The sequence below is a fragment of the Microcaecilia unicolor genome, chromosome 5 (assembly GCF_901765095.1).
Source record: "Microcaecilia unicolor chromosome 5, aMicUni1.1, whole genome shotgun sequence".
Taxonomy (NCBI): domain Eukaryota; kingdom Metazoa; phylum Chordata; class Amphibia; order Gymnophiona; family Siphonopidae; genus Microcaecilia; species Microcaecilia unicolor.
In genome coordinates, this window is record NC_044035.1 from 292403355 (window position 1) to 292418886 (window position 15532).

The window sequence follows — 15532 nt, forward strand, 5'->3', positions numbered from 1 at the left end:
TCCGGTGGTCATCTGGTCAGTTTGGGCACCTTTTCGTGGCTTGGTCGTAACAAAAAAAGGACCAAGTAAAGTTGTCTAAGAGCTCGTCAGGGACGCCCTTCTTTTTTCGATTATGGGTTCAGGATGCCCATGTCTTAGGCACGCCCAAGTCCCGCCTTCGCTACGGTGCCGACACACCCCCATGAACTTTGGTCGTCCCCGCGACAGAAAGCAGTTGGGGACGCCCAAAATTGGCTTTCAATTATGCCGATTTGAGCAACCCTGGGAGAAGGACACCCATCTTCCAATTTGTGTCGAAAGATGGGCATCCTTCTCTTTGGAAAATAAGCCTGATGGTGCCCAAAATTGATCACCAATCCAAAATGTGCGTCCAACTAAATTGACTGAGCCAATTAGTGCCAATAACTGGATGCCAACTGGCAACATTTGAATTTGCGCACACATCTTGTTATGTATTATTCTGTAATAATTTGCGCCCAAACCCCATAGCATGCAACCCAAAAAGGAGAGTGGCCATGGGAGGTACATGGGCAGGCCAGGGGCATTCCTAAAATTTGTGCACAGCGCTATAGAATACCAGGGATGTGTGCTGGAAATTACATCTGGTTTCAGCAGGCATAAGTCCTGGCACTCAAATTTATTTGCCAAAATCAGCACTCAATGTTATTCTATCATGGGCACTCATTTTTTGAGTGTCCATTATAGAATAGCATTGACCGCCCAATTTTTTAGAACCATTTCCTGACTCTAGTCCCAAATGTACATCAACTCGTTTCCCTCTGAAGTAAATTCATATTTAGGGAAACCTCAGTGATATTCATTACTAAAACTCTGTACACTAGCACTAATCTGTGCCAGTTTTAATTACATTAGCCTTTTCCTTCTTAGGCTTCCACTGCTTATCAGGAAATCCTAACCATTTGACATGAGGAAAGAATTTTAGTGGATTGCCAGTGCTCAAGACACAATCAATGCTGTTAAACATTTCTCGCCTTTATTCAGTCTAACCATTGGAGGGTCACAGAAGGATATCACGTCCTCTGATTGCTGGATTTTCCAGTACTCACCCAAGCAGCGGTAGGGAACCACAATATGAGGGTGGCTCTTGCATTGTTTACGTCCTCTCTTACACCAGTTTTGGATTGTCACTGGCTGGTTGGCTTCAACAACATTGGTAATTTGCAGGTCTGGGTAAACCTAAAGACAGAAACACAAGCTTTAGCCATTAAAGGATAACACACTGGAAATATATTACATACTTGTCCAATACTCTGATGCTAAAATGATGAAATTAAACTTCAATATTTCATTGCCATATCGTTCCCCTGCTTAAACTATATTGAAAAGTACACAGCATATGTTTGAAACATGGTAGCACAAGTAGAGATAACCGAATAAGCACAAACTTGAAATCTGCAAGCAATAATGCTATTGGCAATATTTAAAATCAAATCTACAAATAATTTAGTGCTGTGGACAGTCTACAAAGTTCTTTCTGTGGTAAAATGCAGTTTAATGCCCACCCTCTACGCAAGTAAAACTCCACATCTACACCAAAGATCTCAGGCTTTTACCAGAAGGCTTCAGGAAGTCCTCTCAGGAGGGGGTTACATTGGGAGAGGGAGGTACACATGTATTTTTGAATAATCAAAACTGCAGACATATTTTTGCCCTAAAGAAAACCATGCACAAAAAGCAGGTGCATTCTGGTTATTTTTAAAGGGGAAAAAATATGAAAAGAAAAGAAAGTGTGTTCTTTTTTCTGGGATTAGTGAAAAATTACCTGTGGGTTTTGCTTACTATATGTAGTGTGATAATCTACCCCTTAAAGCAAGAGATGGCCCTTTCTGTGTGCTCTGTAGAAAATAGGCCAGGCAACTGGTTATCCCAGAACAACCAACCTTCTGCAACACTGTAGTGTCATTCCTTTTAAGAGAGATCCTAACAGAGCATTTAGCCCCAAATTCTATAATAGGTGTTTTAAGTTGTGCGCAATAACTTGGCCGCATGGCCAAACTGCGTGCATAACTTAATTGATTAACAAGCCAATCAGCGTTGATAATTGGTACTTAACATCTAATCAACAGCACTAATTGGCTTTAATTAGAATTTATAAGCACAACGTTCTAAGCATATTCTATAACGTGGTGCGAATAAATTCGAATGTACGCAGCCAAAATGGGTGGAATGGGCGGGTTGTGGGTGTTTCAAAAATCTATGTGCACTATTATGGACTACACCCAATCTGTGCCTGAGTTAGGTGCAGGTACTTAGGCCTGGTTTTAGGTGGACTAAATGGGTGCACCTAAATTTTAGTCGCAAGAACAGCACATGCGCATATTCTATAAATTTAACCTAACTTTAGGTGTAGATTATAGAATCGCACTAAGCGCGTGGTTTTTCGGCACCGATTTTTAAGGCATCATTTATAGAATTTGGCCTTAAGGGATCCTATATAATAATTTGCACCTCCAATATTTATTTCATCGCTGTCTGGCTGCCTGTGTTCGTAACATCAAAAGATGTCAGCCAGCCTCCAGCGTTCCGTTCCCCCTCACAGCCCCGCCCTTGCGTCAAAACGTAATGACGTCAGAAGGCGGAACAGTGAGAGGGAAGGGAACGCTGGAGGCAAGCTGAACTGATGATAGGGGATGTTACGAAAACAGACAGGCAGACAGCAATGGAACCCCAAGGTACAATTTAGGCAGCAGGGTGGTGGGAAGCGGGCGAACGCAATAAGCAATGGCGCGAGACTGAGAGGCAAAGGACAGCAGCCTACAACGCTACATTCCCCCTTATTGTTCCGCACTCGCAAAAAGACGTTATGATGTCAGAGGGCGGAACAGTGAGAGGGAAGAGAAAGCTGGAGGCAAGGTACCCAGCGGACGACATAGCACATAAATTTATATATAACAGAAAAAACAGGATAATATCTCAAAAAGGAAAGGATACAAAACACACAGACAGTGCAATCACTGCCACACACTCTCTCTCGCTCTCTCTCTCACACACAGACAGAGACACAGACACACAGAGTCTGTCTGTCTGTCTGTCTGTCTGTGTGTCTCTCTCTCACACACTCACACAAAGTGTTTATTACAGAGCACCAAACTTTACAACATGATGAAATTAAAATGTTTACTGACTCCAGATATGTCAGTGCTCCTGAAGCTGCATGGCGATTAAACGGTTTTGAAATGCATCACCAATCAAATACTATCCAGAGATTGGAAGTACACTTACCAGAGCAACAAAGCATTGTTTTTACCCTAACGAAGTTGAGGCTGCAGTACAAAGAGCCAGAACCAAGGACACCACTTTATCACTGTGGCTTAAACTTAATGCAGAAGACAATCCTCCAAAGACCATTTTGTATGTGGATATTCCTATGTACTATACTTTCGACAAAAGAGAACGAAAGTGGAAATGTAGAAAAGCAGGACATGACTAAACAATTGGGAGAATGTATGCAGTTCATTTTTCAGCGGGCCCTGAGCGTTCCTGTTTACGGCTAATTCTACTACACAAACCAGAGGCTAAGAGGCAGATGCAGCAACCAAACGTAAAAAAATCTAAATCGTTAAAGTCCCTAACGATTTTAAAATAACGAAAAATGCACCAAAAAAAAAAGTCACACATGCTGGAATCGGTATTGAAACGTACAATGTATCAAAGAATCACAATACACATCGTTAATCGGCCCCCAAATCATGCGCAGAGCAGCCAAGCGTTATGTTAGCTGCTCTGCGCATGCCACAAACAGTCAAATCACAAGCACATGGCAAATTGAATTGACACATAAAAAAATAAAACTAAAAAAAGGATCGGGAGGGGGCAAGGGCGCTCATCAGGAGCGTCCTGTACGGACGGCCTTGCCCCCCCCCCCCCCGCCGCTGCTCCCCACTTTCCGCCGCTCCCCCCACCCCGAAAAAGCAAAATTGTAGCAGCCCCTGCCCCCCTCCCTTCCTCACTACTCTCAGCTCCGCCTCCCGACATCCTCCGTCTGTGCCCCGCCCCCTTTGTGGGTCGTCGCCGCCATTCCCCTTCTCCATCGGGCCCCCCTCCCTCTTACCGGGCCCGTGCAGCGCCTCTCTCCTCTGTCCGAAGGCGCTGCACGGGCAAGAAGAACGCTGAATCAGCTGATGCCTGCCTTCGCGATGGCGCGTCTTTCTCCTGCTGCGCCCGCCCCTGTCTGACGTCAGTGTTGACGTCAGACAGGGGCGGGCCCAGGAGGAGAAAGACGCTCTATCGCGAAGGCAGGCATCAGCTGATTCAGCGTTCTTCTTCCCCGTGCAGCGCCTTCGGACAGAGGAGAGAGGCGCTGCACGGGCCCGGTAAGAGGGAGGGGGGCCCGATGGAGAAGGGGAATGGCGGCGACGACCCCCAAAGGGGGCGGGGCACAGACGGAGGATGTCGGGAGGCGGAGCTGAGAGTAGTGAGGAAGGGAGGGGGGCAGGGGCTGCTACAATTTTGCTTTTTCGGGGTGGGGGGAGCGGCGGAAAGTGGGGAGCAGCGGCGGGGGGGGGGGGGGCAAGGCCGTCCGTACAGGACGCTCCTGATGAGCGCCCTTGCCCCCTCCCGATCCTTTTTTTAGTTTTATTTTTTTATGTGTTTTCTGAGGTCCTTTGGACCAATCACAGCGCTTTTAGCTCTGCTAATGCGCTGGGATTGGCTCAAAGTTTGTTTATTTTTTCACTTAACACTTTTTCCTGGCCCAGAGCTGTCCTAACGAGAGGTCCAGACCTCTCGTTAGTTTTCCTGCCTTTTTCCTGCGTAAAGGCAATCGGAAAAGGTTAGTGCATGTCGTTTCAATGGGGTTTTCACACTAATTGCTCATCTCCATTCCGTTTTCGTTAGCTGCTACTGTCGTCGGAAAATAGGCTTAAGTGCATGGAAAGGATCGGAAATTCTTCCCCGAGGGCTCATTTAACGATGAAAAACGTTTAGTGCATCTGCCTCTAAGTCCTTTGAAGACTTAAAAACAGTTGCATGTGTTCTTTATAATACATTTCAAGATGCAGCCAAGAAATGGGGCTCATTGACGATGAAGCTCTGTGGGAGAACACCTTAGACGATGCACTCACATGCAGCATGCCACAGCAAATTAGACACCTTTTTGCATACATTTGTGTTTTTGCCATACCATCAAATGCTTTCCAAATTTTCCAAAAATATAAACTTAATATGACACAACATTTTCGACACATCCATGGTTGCAAAAGTGATTGCTCGATTTGTGAACAATTGTGCCTTCATAAAATCCAAGCCGTTCTGACTATACATGGCAAAAAACTTGAACACTTTGGTTTACCAACAGTCATCCACAGAACAGAAGATCCTAATCTTGCCTTCAATGTTGGAGATGAAAAGCAGAAAGCTGAACAAATGGTAGAAAAACTAAATAATGAGCAAAGGGAAGCATTTCATACTATACATTCTGCCTGCAATACAAAAAACATAACCCACACGTGCTTCTTCCTAGACTGTCCTGCTGGAAGTGGAAAAACATATATGTATAATACAATCCTGAGCTCCATCGAAGGAGATGGAGGAATTGCACTACCTGTTGCTTCTACAGGAATTGCTGCAAATCTCCTTCCAGGAGGACAAACTTATCATTCACAGTTTAAGTTACCTGTTCCTCTACTGGAAACGTCAACATCAAGTATCAGATTAACATCAAATGATGCTTCCATCATTAGAGATGCTAAAATCCTTATTTGGGATGAGTCAACTATCCAGCTTATTTTCGAAAGAGAAAGATGCCCATATTTTGACCCAAATCGGGAGATGGGCGCCTTTCTCTCATGGGCGCCCAAATCGGTATAATCGAAAGCCGATTTTGGGCGCCTCCAACTGCAGTCTGTCGCGGAAACGAACAAAGTTGATGGGGGCGTGTCAGAGGCGTGGTGAAGGCGGGACTGGGATGTGTTTATCGGCTGAGGAGAAATGGGCGCGCTCGGCTGATAATGGAAAAAAGAAGGGCAGCAGAAGTGAGAATTTGGGCCGCTTTTTTTGGACCATTTTTTTTCACGAACAAGTCCCCCAAAAGTGCCCCAACTGCCCAGATGACCACCGGAGGGAATCAGGGATGACCTCCCTGACTCCTCCAGTGGTCACTAACCCCCTCCCACCAAAAAAAAAAAAAAAACTTTAAAACCTTTTTTTTTGCCAGCCTCTATGCCAGCCTCAAATGTCATACCCAGCTCCATCACTGCAGTATGCAGGTCCCTGGAGCAGTTGTTAGTGGGTGTAGTGCACTTCAGGCACGTGGAGCCAGGCCCACCCCCCCCCCCCCCCCCCTGGAGTGGAGGAGTAGCCTAGTGGTTAGTGCAGCAGACTTTGATCCTGGGGAACTGAGTTCAATTCCCACTGCAGCTCCTTGTGAGATGGGCGTTCATGTTTGATTATGCCCCTCTATGGCACCCAGTATGGCACTTACTGCTTTAGACAGAATCCTCAAAGACATCATGAACAATCAGAAATCATTTGGTAGAAAAGTTCTTCTCCTTAGTGAAGATTTTCGACAAACTCTACCAGTGTTACCACACGGTGATCGAGCTCACATTATTGAAGCCAGCATTAAGTTAAATAAACCATGGAAAAAAATTGAAATACTAAAATTAAACAACAATGTCCACTCTGTAGACCCAGATTACAACAACTGGCTTATTACTTTAGCAGACGGAAATCTTCCATGTCCAGACGGTTTCAAAGATATTATCGAAATCCCACAGAAGCACATTTGTGATGGCGATATAGTTAATGCCGTTTTTGGAGAACAAATTACCGCAGATACTGTTTACAACTTTGCTAAAAAGGCTATTCTTTGCCCAAACAATGTACATGTTGACAAGATAAATGAGGCTGTTCTAAATATTTTAGAAGGTGAGACAATTACTTATTTAAGTTTGGACTCCAATGTTGAGGAACATCAGTTTATATCCCGTAGAATTCCTTCATGAACAAACTCCAACTGGCATGCCTTGCCTTAAACTGCATTTAAAAATTGGAGCCATAATTATCCTACTCAGGAATTTAAATACCAAGCGAGGTTTATGTAACGGAACTCGCTTAACAGTGAAAGACTTGAAAACTAACCTCATTATTAGTCAAGTAATCACTGGGTCAACTGCAGGGAGTACTGTTTTTATCCCACGTATTGAACTAACACCATCTAACACTGACCTCCCATTTACATTACATCAAAAACAATTTCCTGTAAAATTAGCTTTTGCAATGACAATTAACAAGTCACAAGGACAAACATTTGAATAAGTTGACATTTTCCTCCCAAAAGCAGTGTTTACACATGGGCAACTGTATGTAGCATTTTCAAGAGTTCAAAACTCTTCTGATGCAATTGTAAAAGTCATAGATGGCCCTGAACAAGGAAAGCTTTTCCCTCAATGTAACAAAGTTTTCACTAAAAATATTGTTTATAAAGAAATCTTGCAAATGTAAACAAGCATTATAGTTCTAATAAAGATTTTAACATTTCTGCGTACTCTTTAGCTTTTTGGAAATATACTATAAATAAAAATTAAAACAAAACACAAAGATTAAAAAAAAAAAGAAAACAATCCACGTCAAACCCCTGGACCATATTACTCATTATACACCCTCTCCAATTATTCTTTATCATCATAGCACATTCTTCCTAACAGTTCCCTTACAAACATAATCACCATTAGATGATAACCTTGCTAGCGCCCTTTTCATTGGTTTGAGAAACGGGCCTTTTTTACTAGTCTGTGCTATTTGAAAGTTCTAATTTGTGCCTATTAAGATGTGTCATTTCTATTGTGCTGCTTGTAAGCACCAATCTATGAATGTTCTTTCCACAGTGCCAATTATGGTATCATTTGTGCTCCAGTGACATTTATCATATTTCTATTACATAACTGTTCTGTTTAAAATGCATATATTTCTGATACTATATCATGTTAAAGCTATTTCTAGGATTCACTTTGCCATCTCCAAGTTTACCTCATTGATTGTATTTCTGCAAATTTTTGGTCCTTTACTACTGTTATACTGTTAGATAAGTGCTGATTGTTAACAAAATGTTAAGTGATGCCAAGCTGTACCTGCTATACACTGCCTTGGATAAATCCTTCAATAAAGGTGATTAATAAATCTCAATAACTAAATAAATGAAAGTGTTAGACCCACTGGGCATCACTTGACAGCTTTCACAATATTTCAGAAACAGCAGGCTCAGGCTGGGTAATTGAAGTAGGCACTGGTACAAATTACCCACCTTGGCACAAGCCCATGGGTTCTTTATGGTCTCAGAATTTGCATCTAATTTTGACGGGGAATTTATACCTTCTTTTAAAAAATGACCCACGACAAACTTTTGCACCTGTTTTAGAGTGGTCAAAATTTTGCCAGAAAAACAACAGGCGTAGGTTTGAAATGTCAATCAGCACATGTCGTTTTCCGAACCCACCCAAAACATTCCACTAGAACATCTTCCCCCAATCTGCACACTGTGAAAACTGAACTTCTACCTTAGCTAGCTAGAGAGGCAATTTTGAAACACCCAGTTTACTCAGGTAAATATTAAGCAGGTGGGTGTTTTTAAAATATCACCTACTATTTACATAAAAAGAATGCACTCAAACGTACAAAATACTAATTTCTAGTTTCCTAAAAGGGTATTACATGCAGAAATGTATAGAATACTGACATATATATGTTAAGTAGAGCTCTGTATATGCTTATGTTTAAGCAGAGGTCTAAAAACCCCTTAACATATATATTTGTTATAAAATACTGCAAAGTTTAATGAAGCTTGGCATTATTTTTAATATGTTTGCATTTATAATGTTTTTTTTTTTGTACAAATTAATTTTTGGCTCGGTTTATAAAAGTATGCTAGCATTTTTAGCATGCGCTAAAAATTAGCACATGCTTAGGGCATTATTCTATAAAGGTTATGGTCCTAAATTTATACTCCTAAATTTATGCTCCTACATTAGAAGCATAATTTATTTTGGACTACTGAGTATCCTCCTAATTTAGGAGCATAAATTTTAGGAGCATAACCTTTATAGAATAAAGCCCTAACCGTGTAGATGCTCCTAATATTCCTATGGGCATCTACACAGTTAGCGCATGCCAAAAACGCTAGTGTGTCTTTGTAAACAGGGCCCTATGTACGTTATTATTGTAAGCCACCAAGAACATTCTGGACTGTGCTTGTTAGTAAGTGATGTAAATAAATAAATAAGCATGTAGGCATATATGCTTGTAAATGTTGATAATCATACCAAGAGCTATTCCGTAAATATCTGCTTAACCTAGAAACCAAGAATTTGCAAGGGGCTATACACAGGGAGGAGCATGGGCTCTATGGCTGGTGCATGTGACGACATCTAAACGTTAGGTGCACCGATATTAGGTTGTGCTAGTTTTCTATATTGGAACCTGAATGCCCAGATGCCATTATAGAAGACGCTCCTACTGTGTGCCCTCGTGGCACCTAAATGGAGGCATCCACTACTCTCTAAGGGACAATTCTATAAACGGGGCACCACAATTTTGGAGCACGGATGCCACATGGTGCATACCCAGATGCTGTTACAGAATACTATTGTAAGCTGGCATTGATGTGTCTAAATTTATGCACATCCACTTATGCCAGATAAATGACAAGAATAAATGGGCAATGCCTTAATGTAGCCATTACAGGCTAGATTCTATATATGGCACCTGAAAAATCCACACGGAAAAAAATTATGCCTAGGTGTATTCTCTAAAATACACCTAAATTTCCATTTGGTATATAGAATATGCCAAGTGGCTCGCCATGCAACCAAATTTGGTCATGTCCATTTAGGCCATGTTTTACATAGTGTAAATGCCAATGCCTAAATCAGGTGCATATTGGGAGTATTCTATAAAAATGTGCAGAGATTTTAGAAACACTCAAGTCCCACCCATGGCCAAGCCCCCTTTTCAACTATGCAACCTAGAATTTAGGCGCACCATGTTACAGAATATACTTAGCGAGTTGTGTGCATAAATCTCAATTAATGTCAATTAGTGCTGATAATTGCTTGATAACATTCAATTAACAGCACTGATTAGCTAATTAACCAATTAAGTTATGCGCATTGTTACAGAATACACTTCGGTTTCCGTGCAGATTTTCAGGCGCCATACATAGAATCCAGGGGTACGTGTAACTTACAGTATTCTGTAAGTTGCCTGTGTAACTAGTAGACACGCCTACAGCCCACCCATGCTCCTCCTCTGTAAACACCCCCTTGCATTTACACACTAAGGGGGAGATTCTATATATGGCACCTAAAAAAAAATTGGTGCTGAAATCAGTATCAACTAAGCGTATTCTCTAATCAGTGCCTAGATTTAGGATCCTCCCAAAAATCCGTCCCCCTCCCACCCAAGCACCCCCACTCCTCTTCTCCAACCTGAAAGTTTGGTGGTTCAGGATAGGGATCTTCCGGGGGGGGGGGGGGGGGAGGAGGTTATTCAGGCAGGAGTGATGCCCATTCGTTCCTGCCCAGTCCAGCACTGCCTTCAAAATGACGCCCCTAGCAATAGTTTCACAATACTATCAGTAGAGGCACCATTTTGAAGGCAGCACTGGACAGGGAAGCAGCAACTGGGAATTGCTCCTGCTCAAAGAGCCCCCAGACCCCAAAAGTCCCCTTGGACCCCCCACCCTGGACCACCAACCTTTTAGGTTGAGGCAGGGGGACTTCACCTCTGGGGAGGCTGCTTGGATGGGTGGGGGGGGGGCGGAAATATGGGAGGATCCTCAGCTAGTGGGGTGGGCTGAAGTCTAGGAGGACCCTCAGCTAGTGGCCCAGGAGAATTAGGGTGCTGTTTTGTGGCCCAGTGCTCCCGGATGGTAAAGTAACTCCAGCAAAAAGCTGGGGTTATTTTACAGTGATTTTAGGGCTCTAACGCAACTTGCAATGTATCACCACAAGTTGCGTTAGGGTATTTGCACAGTAATGAGATGCAAAACATGCATTTGTATATTTTGCATCTCATTACTAACTAACCCATGGTGACTTAACTATCACAGCAATATTTTTAGAAAAGGGAAAATTAGGTTCTTACCTTGGTAACTTTCTTTCCTTTAGTCATAGCAGATGAAGCCATTACGTATGGGTTATGTCCATCAACCAGCAGGGGAGATAGAGAGCACTCAAACTTTCACAGTGCCCTCTTGGCCAGCTAGCTCCACTGCCTCTTCAGTATTTGAAGCTTCCAAAGCAGTATGGCAAACCGCAATGGGAATCACAAGAGCTTTCCTCACAGCGAACGATGGCCCATCACAAGGGCATGAACTCATAAAGGAGGGAATGCACATCCTCCTGGAGGGAATAAACTCATCCTCCTTATTGTATAAGTGGAGGGGAACACACGCACCTCCTGGAGGGAATCACACATCCTCCTAACACACTGGAGGGAATGAACTCATCCTCCTATTTATAGAACTGGAGGGGAACACATGTGCCTCCTGGAGAGAATCAACACATCCTCCAAAAAAAAAACATGCTGGAGGGAATGAACACATCCTCCTAAATTTAAACTGAACATGAATCCTGAAGATTGTTTTCCAACTTTCTCCCAAGGAAGGAACTTCAGGAAACAAGAACAGAACCTGAAACAGATTCACAGCATACAGACAATCATACAGGGAGGGCTCATGGCTTCATCTGCTATGACTAAAGGAAAGAAAATTACCAAGGTAAGAACCTAATTTTCTCTTCCTTGTCATCAAGCAGATGAAGCCATTACGTATGGGATGTAACAAAGCAATCCCTAGATAGGGTGGGAACAAGCCACACCACGCGCTAGCACTTCTGCACCAAAACGCGCATCCCTCCTGGCAGCCACATCCAGCCTGTAATGTCGGGCAAAGGAGAGCTTAGAAGCCCATGTTGCTGCACTGCATATCTCCTGAAGAGAGAGTGCTCCAGTTTCAGCCCAAGAGGAAGAAATCGCTCTAGTAGAATGTGCCTTAAAGGCTACAGGCGGAACCCTGCCGGCCAGCAGATAAGCTGAAAAGATAGTTTCTTTGAGCCAGCGGGCAATAATGGCTTTAGACGCTGGAGACCCTCTGCGAGAACCGGATAGCAAAACAAACAGATGATCAGAAGTCCTGAAAGAGTTAGTAACTCGCAGATACTGCAGCAGAGTCCTGCGCACATCCAAAAGGTGCAGCTGCCCAAAAGATTCTGGAAACTCTTCCTCTGAAAAAGAGGGCAAGAAAATAGGCTGGTTTAAGTGAAAGGCTGAAACCACCTTAGGCATAAAGGAAGGCACGGTCCGAACCGTGACTCCGGACTCTGAAAATTGCAGAAATGGGTCTCTACAGGACAGCGCCTGGAGCTCTGACACCCGTCTCGCCGAGGTAATGGCCACCAGAAAAACGGCCTTCAGTGTCAAGTCTTTCTCCGATGCTTGCCGAAGCGGCTCAAAAGGAGATGCCTGCAGGGTTTTCAAAACTGGCCCCAGGTTCCAAGCTGGACAGGGTGCTCGCACTGGAGGTCAGAGCCGAAGCACCCCTCTAAGAAACCGTGCCACATCTGGGTGAGCAGCCAAAGACACGCCTTCCACCTTACCACGAAGGGAGGCCAACGCTGCCATCTGCACCCGCAGGGAATTATAGGCCAAGCCTTTTTGTACACCTTCCTGCAAAAAGTCCAGAATCGGCGAGACAGGAGCCCGCATTGGAACAATGGCTCTGGAAGCACACCAAGACTCAAACAGGCACCAAATCCTGGCATAAGCCACGGAAGTGGACCGCTTGCGGGCTTGCAGGAGAGTGGAAATAACTTTATTGGAATAACCTTTATCCCTCAATTGCGCCCTCTCAATAGCCATGCCGTAAGACCAAAGCGGCCGGCGTCCTCCATGGCTACCGGTCCCTGAGTCAACAGGTTCGGTACCAGAGGTAACGGCAGAGGAGCCTCCAGGAGCATCTGTCGGAGGTCTGCATACCAAGGTCTCCTTGGCCAATCCGGGGCGATGAGGACCACTTCTCCTGGGTGCAGCCGAATCCGCAAGAGCAGGCGCCCTATCAAGGGCCATGGGGGAAACACATAAAGTAGACCCGGAGGCCAGGTTTGAGCCAAGGCATCCAACCCCGCCGAGCGAGGATCTCTCCGTCTGCTGAAGAAGCACGGGACTTTGGTATTGGCACTTGTCGCCATTAGATCCATCACGGGCTTGCCCCATTTGGCACAGATCTGCAGGAATACTTCGTCTGCCAGATTCCATTCTGCTGGATTGATCTGATGCCTGCTCAGATAATCAGCCTGCACATTGCTCTGACCTGCAATATGAGCTGCCGACAGACACTGAAGATGCAGCTCGGCCCAGTGGCAAATCAGTTCGGCCTGCGCGGCTAGTGCTCTGCACCTTGTTCCGCCTTGTCGATTTATATAGGCCACCGTTGTCGTGTTGTCCGACATCACTCTGACAGCCAATCCTTCCAGGGTAACTTGAAAGGCCAGAAGCGCCTGAAACACCGCTTTCAACTCTAGGCGGTTGATGGACCACTCCGACTCCTCGGGTGTCCATAGACCCTGGGCATGCTTCCCCTTGCAGTGTGCGCCCCAGCCCTTCAGGCTGGCATCTGTTACCACTAGGCACCAAATGGGGAGCATCAGCGGCATTCCTCGCCGCAGCATGCTGTCCGAGAGCCACCACTCCATGCTGAGACGGGCCGCAGGGAGCCAAGTAAGTCTGCATTGGTAATCCTGAGAAATAGGAGACCATCTCCGGAGTAGGGAATACTGTAGAGGTCTCAGGTGCGCTCTCGCCCAGGGTACCACTTCCATCGTGGCTGTCATCGATCCCAGCAGCTGGACAATGTCCCAAGCTCGCGGGCGGGGCATCCTCAGGAGCAGACGGACCTGATTCTGAAGCTTGCACCGCCTTAGCTCGGGTAGAAACACATAGCCCGAGACTGTGTCAAACCTGGCCCCCAAAACCTCTAGAGATTGTGAAGGGGACAGGTGACTTTTGGCCATATTGACGACCCAGCCTAGAGATTGCAGTACTGAGACCACTCTGGCTGTAGCTTGTAAGCTCTCTGTTGCAGAGTCTGCTCTGATGAGCCAGTCGTCTAGGTACGGGTGAACCCTGATACCTTCTCGCCTGAGAAAAGCAGCTACTACCACCATTACCTTCGAAAAGGTTCGGGGAGCTGTGGCGAGGCCAAAAGGCAAGGCCCTGAACTGGAAATGTTTTCCCAACACCGCAAACCTCAGAAACTTCTGGTGCGGGGGCCAAATCGGTATGTGCAAGTAAGCTTCTTTCAGGTCTAGAGACGTGAGAAACTCTCCTGGCTGAACCGCCGCAATGACGGAGCGCAGGGATTCCATGTGGAAATGCCGCGCTCTCAGGGACTTGTTCACTTCTTTTAAGTCCAGAATAGGGCGAAAGGACCCACCTTTTCGCGGCACCACAAAGTAGATGGAGTATTGGCCGCAGCCTTGCTCAGCGGGAGGCACCGGGGTCACTGCCCCTAACTGAATCAGACCTTGTAAAGTCTCCTCCACCGCCGCCCGTTTGACGGCAGAACCGCATCGGGACTCCACAAACACGTCTCTTACTGGGGCGTTGAATTCTATTCTGTATCTATCTCTGATCAGGTCCAGAACCCACTGATCTGAGGAAATCTTGGCCCACTCCTCGACAAAGAGGGAAAGCCGTCCTCCGATGACAGGCATCGAGGAGAGGGCCGGCGCACCATCATTGAGAGGGTCGCCCCTGAACTCCTGGTCTTGAGCCACCGGCTGCGGAACGCTTGTCCGAGCGAAAGGAGTTCCTCTGCTGACCACGGGCACGTGAAGTGAACCCAGCAGAACGCCCCGGGCGGTACCTTCTAGCTTCATGGAAGAGAGGTCTGTACGAGGAGTGGACCGCCTGGCCCTTAGAGGAAGGCCTCTGCCTATCTTCGGGCAAGCGCTGGGGTTTTGGATCACCCAGGCCTTTCACAATTTTCTCTAACTTCTCACCAAATAGGAGAAGTCCTTGAAAAGGCAACTTCACCAACCTTTGCTTAGAGGCCATGTCCGCTGCCCAGTGTCGTAGCCACAGACGACGGCGAGCCGCCACTGCTACTGCCATTTGTTTAGCCGAAGCTCTGACAAGGTCATAAAGGGCATCAGCCAGAAAGGACAAGGCCACCTCCATCCGCGGAGCCACATCCAAGAAGGGCTCCGCTCCATCTCCGGGCTGAGCCACTGCCTGTTGCAGCCAAGCTAGGCAGGCTCTCACAGCATAACAGCTGCATGCAGACGCCCGAACAGTGAGACCTGCAATTTCAAAGAACCGTTTCAACGCTGTTTCCAGCCTACGGTCTTGAACGTCCTTCAGGGCAACACCTCCTTCAACAGGGAGGGTAGTTCTCTTTGTCACCGCAGTGACTAGGGCATCCACTGTAGGCATTTGAAAACGAGCCATATGTCCCTCACGCAGAGGGTATAACTGCCCCATAGCCCTGGAAACTCTCAAAGGTCCCTCGGGGTCAGCC

The 15532-nt window shown here is 45.8% G+C and overlaps 1 protein-coding gene across 2 annotated transcripts in view; it reads right to left on the reverse strand.

The window, feature by feature from the left end:
• APP (amyloid beta precursor protein) overlaps positions 1-15532 on the reverse strand; it is a 317332-nt gene that overhangs the window by 175096 nt on the left and 126704 nt on the right. For both annotated transcript variants that reach the window (XM_030204274.1, XM_030204273.1), the window contains exon 3: positions 1068-1197. In XM_030204274.1, coding sequence (XP_030060134.1) covers positions 1068-1197 — 130 coding nt within the window. The remainder of the gene's footprint in view (positions 1-1067; positions 1198-15532) is intronic.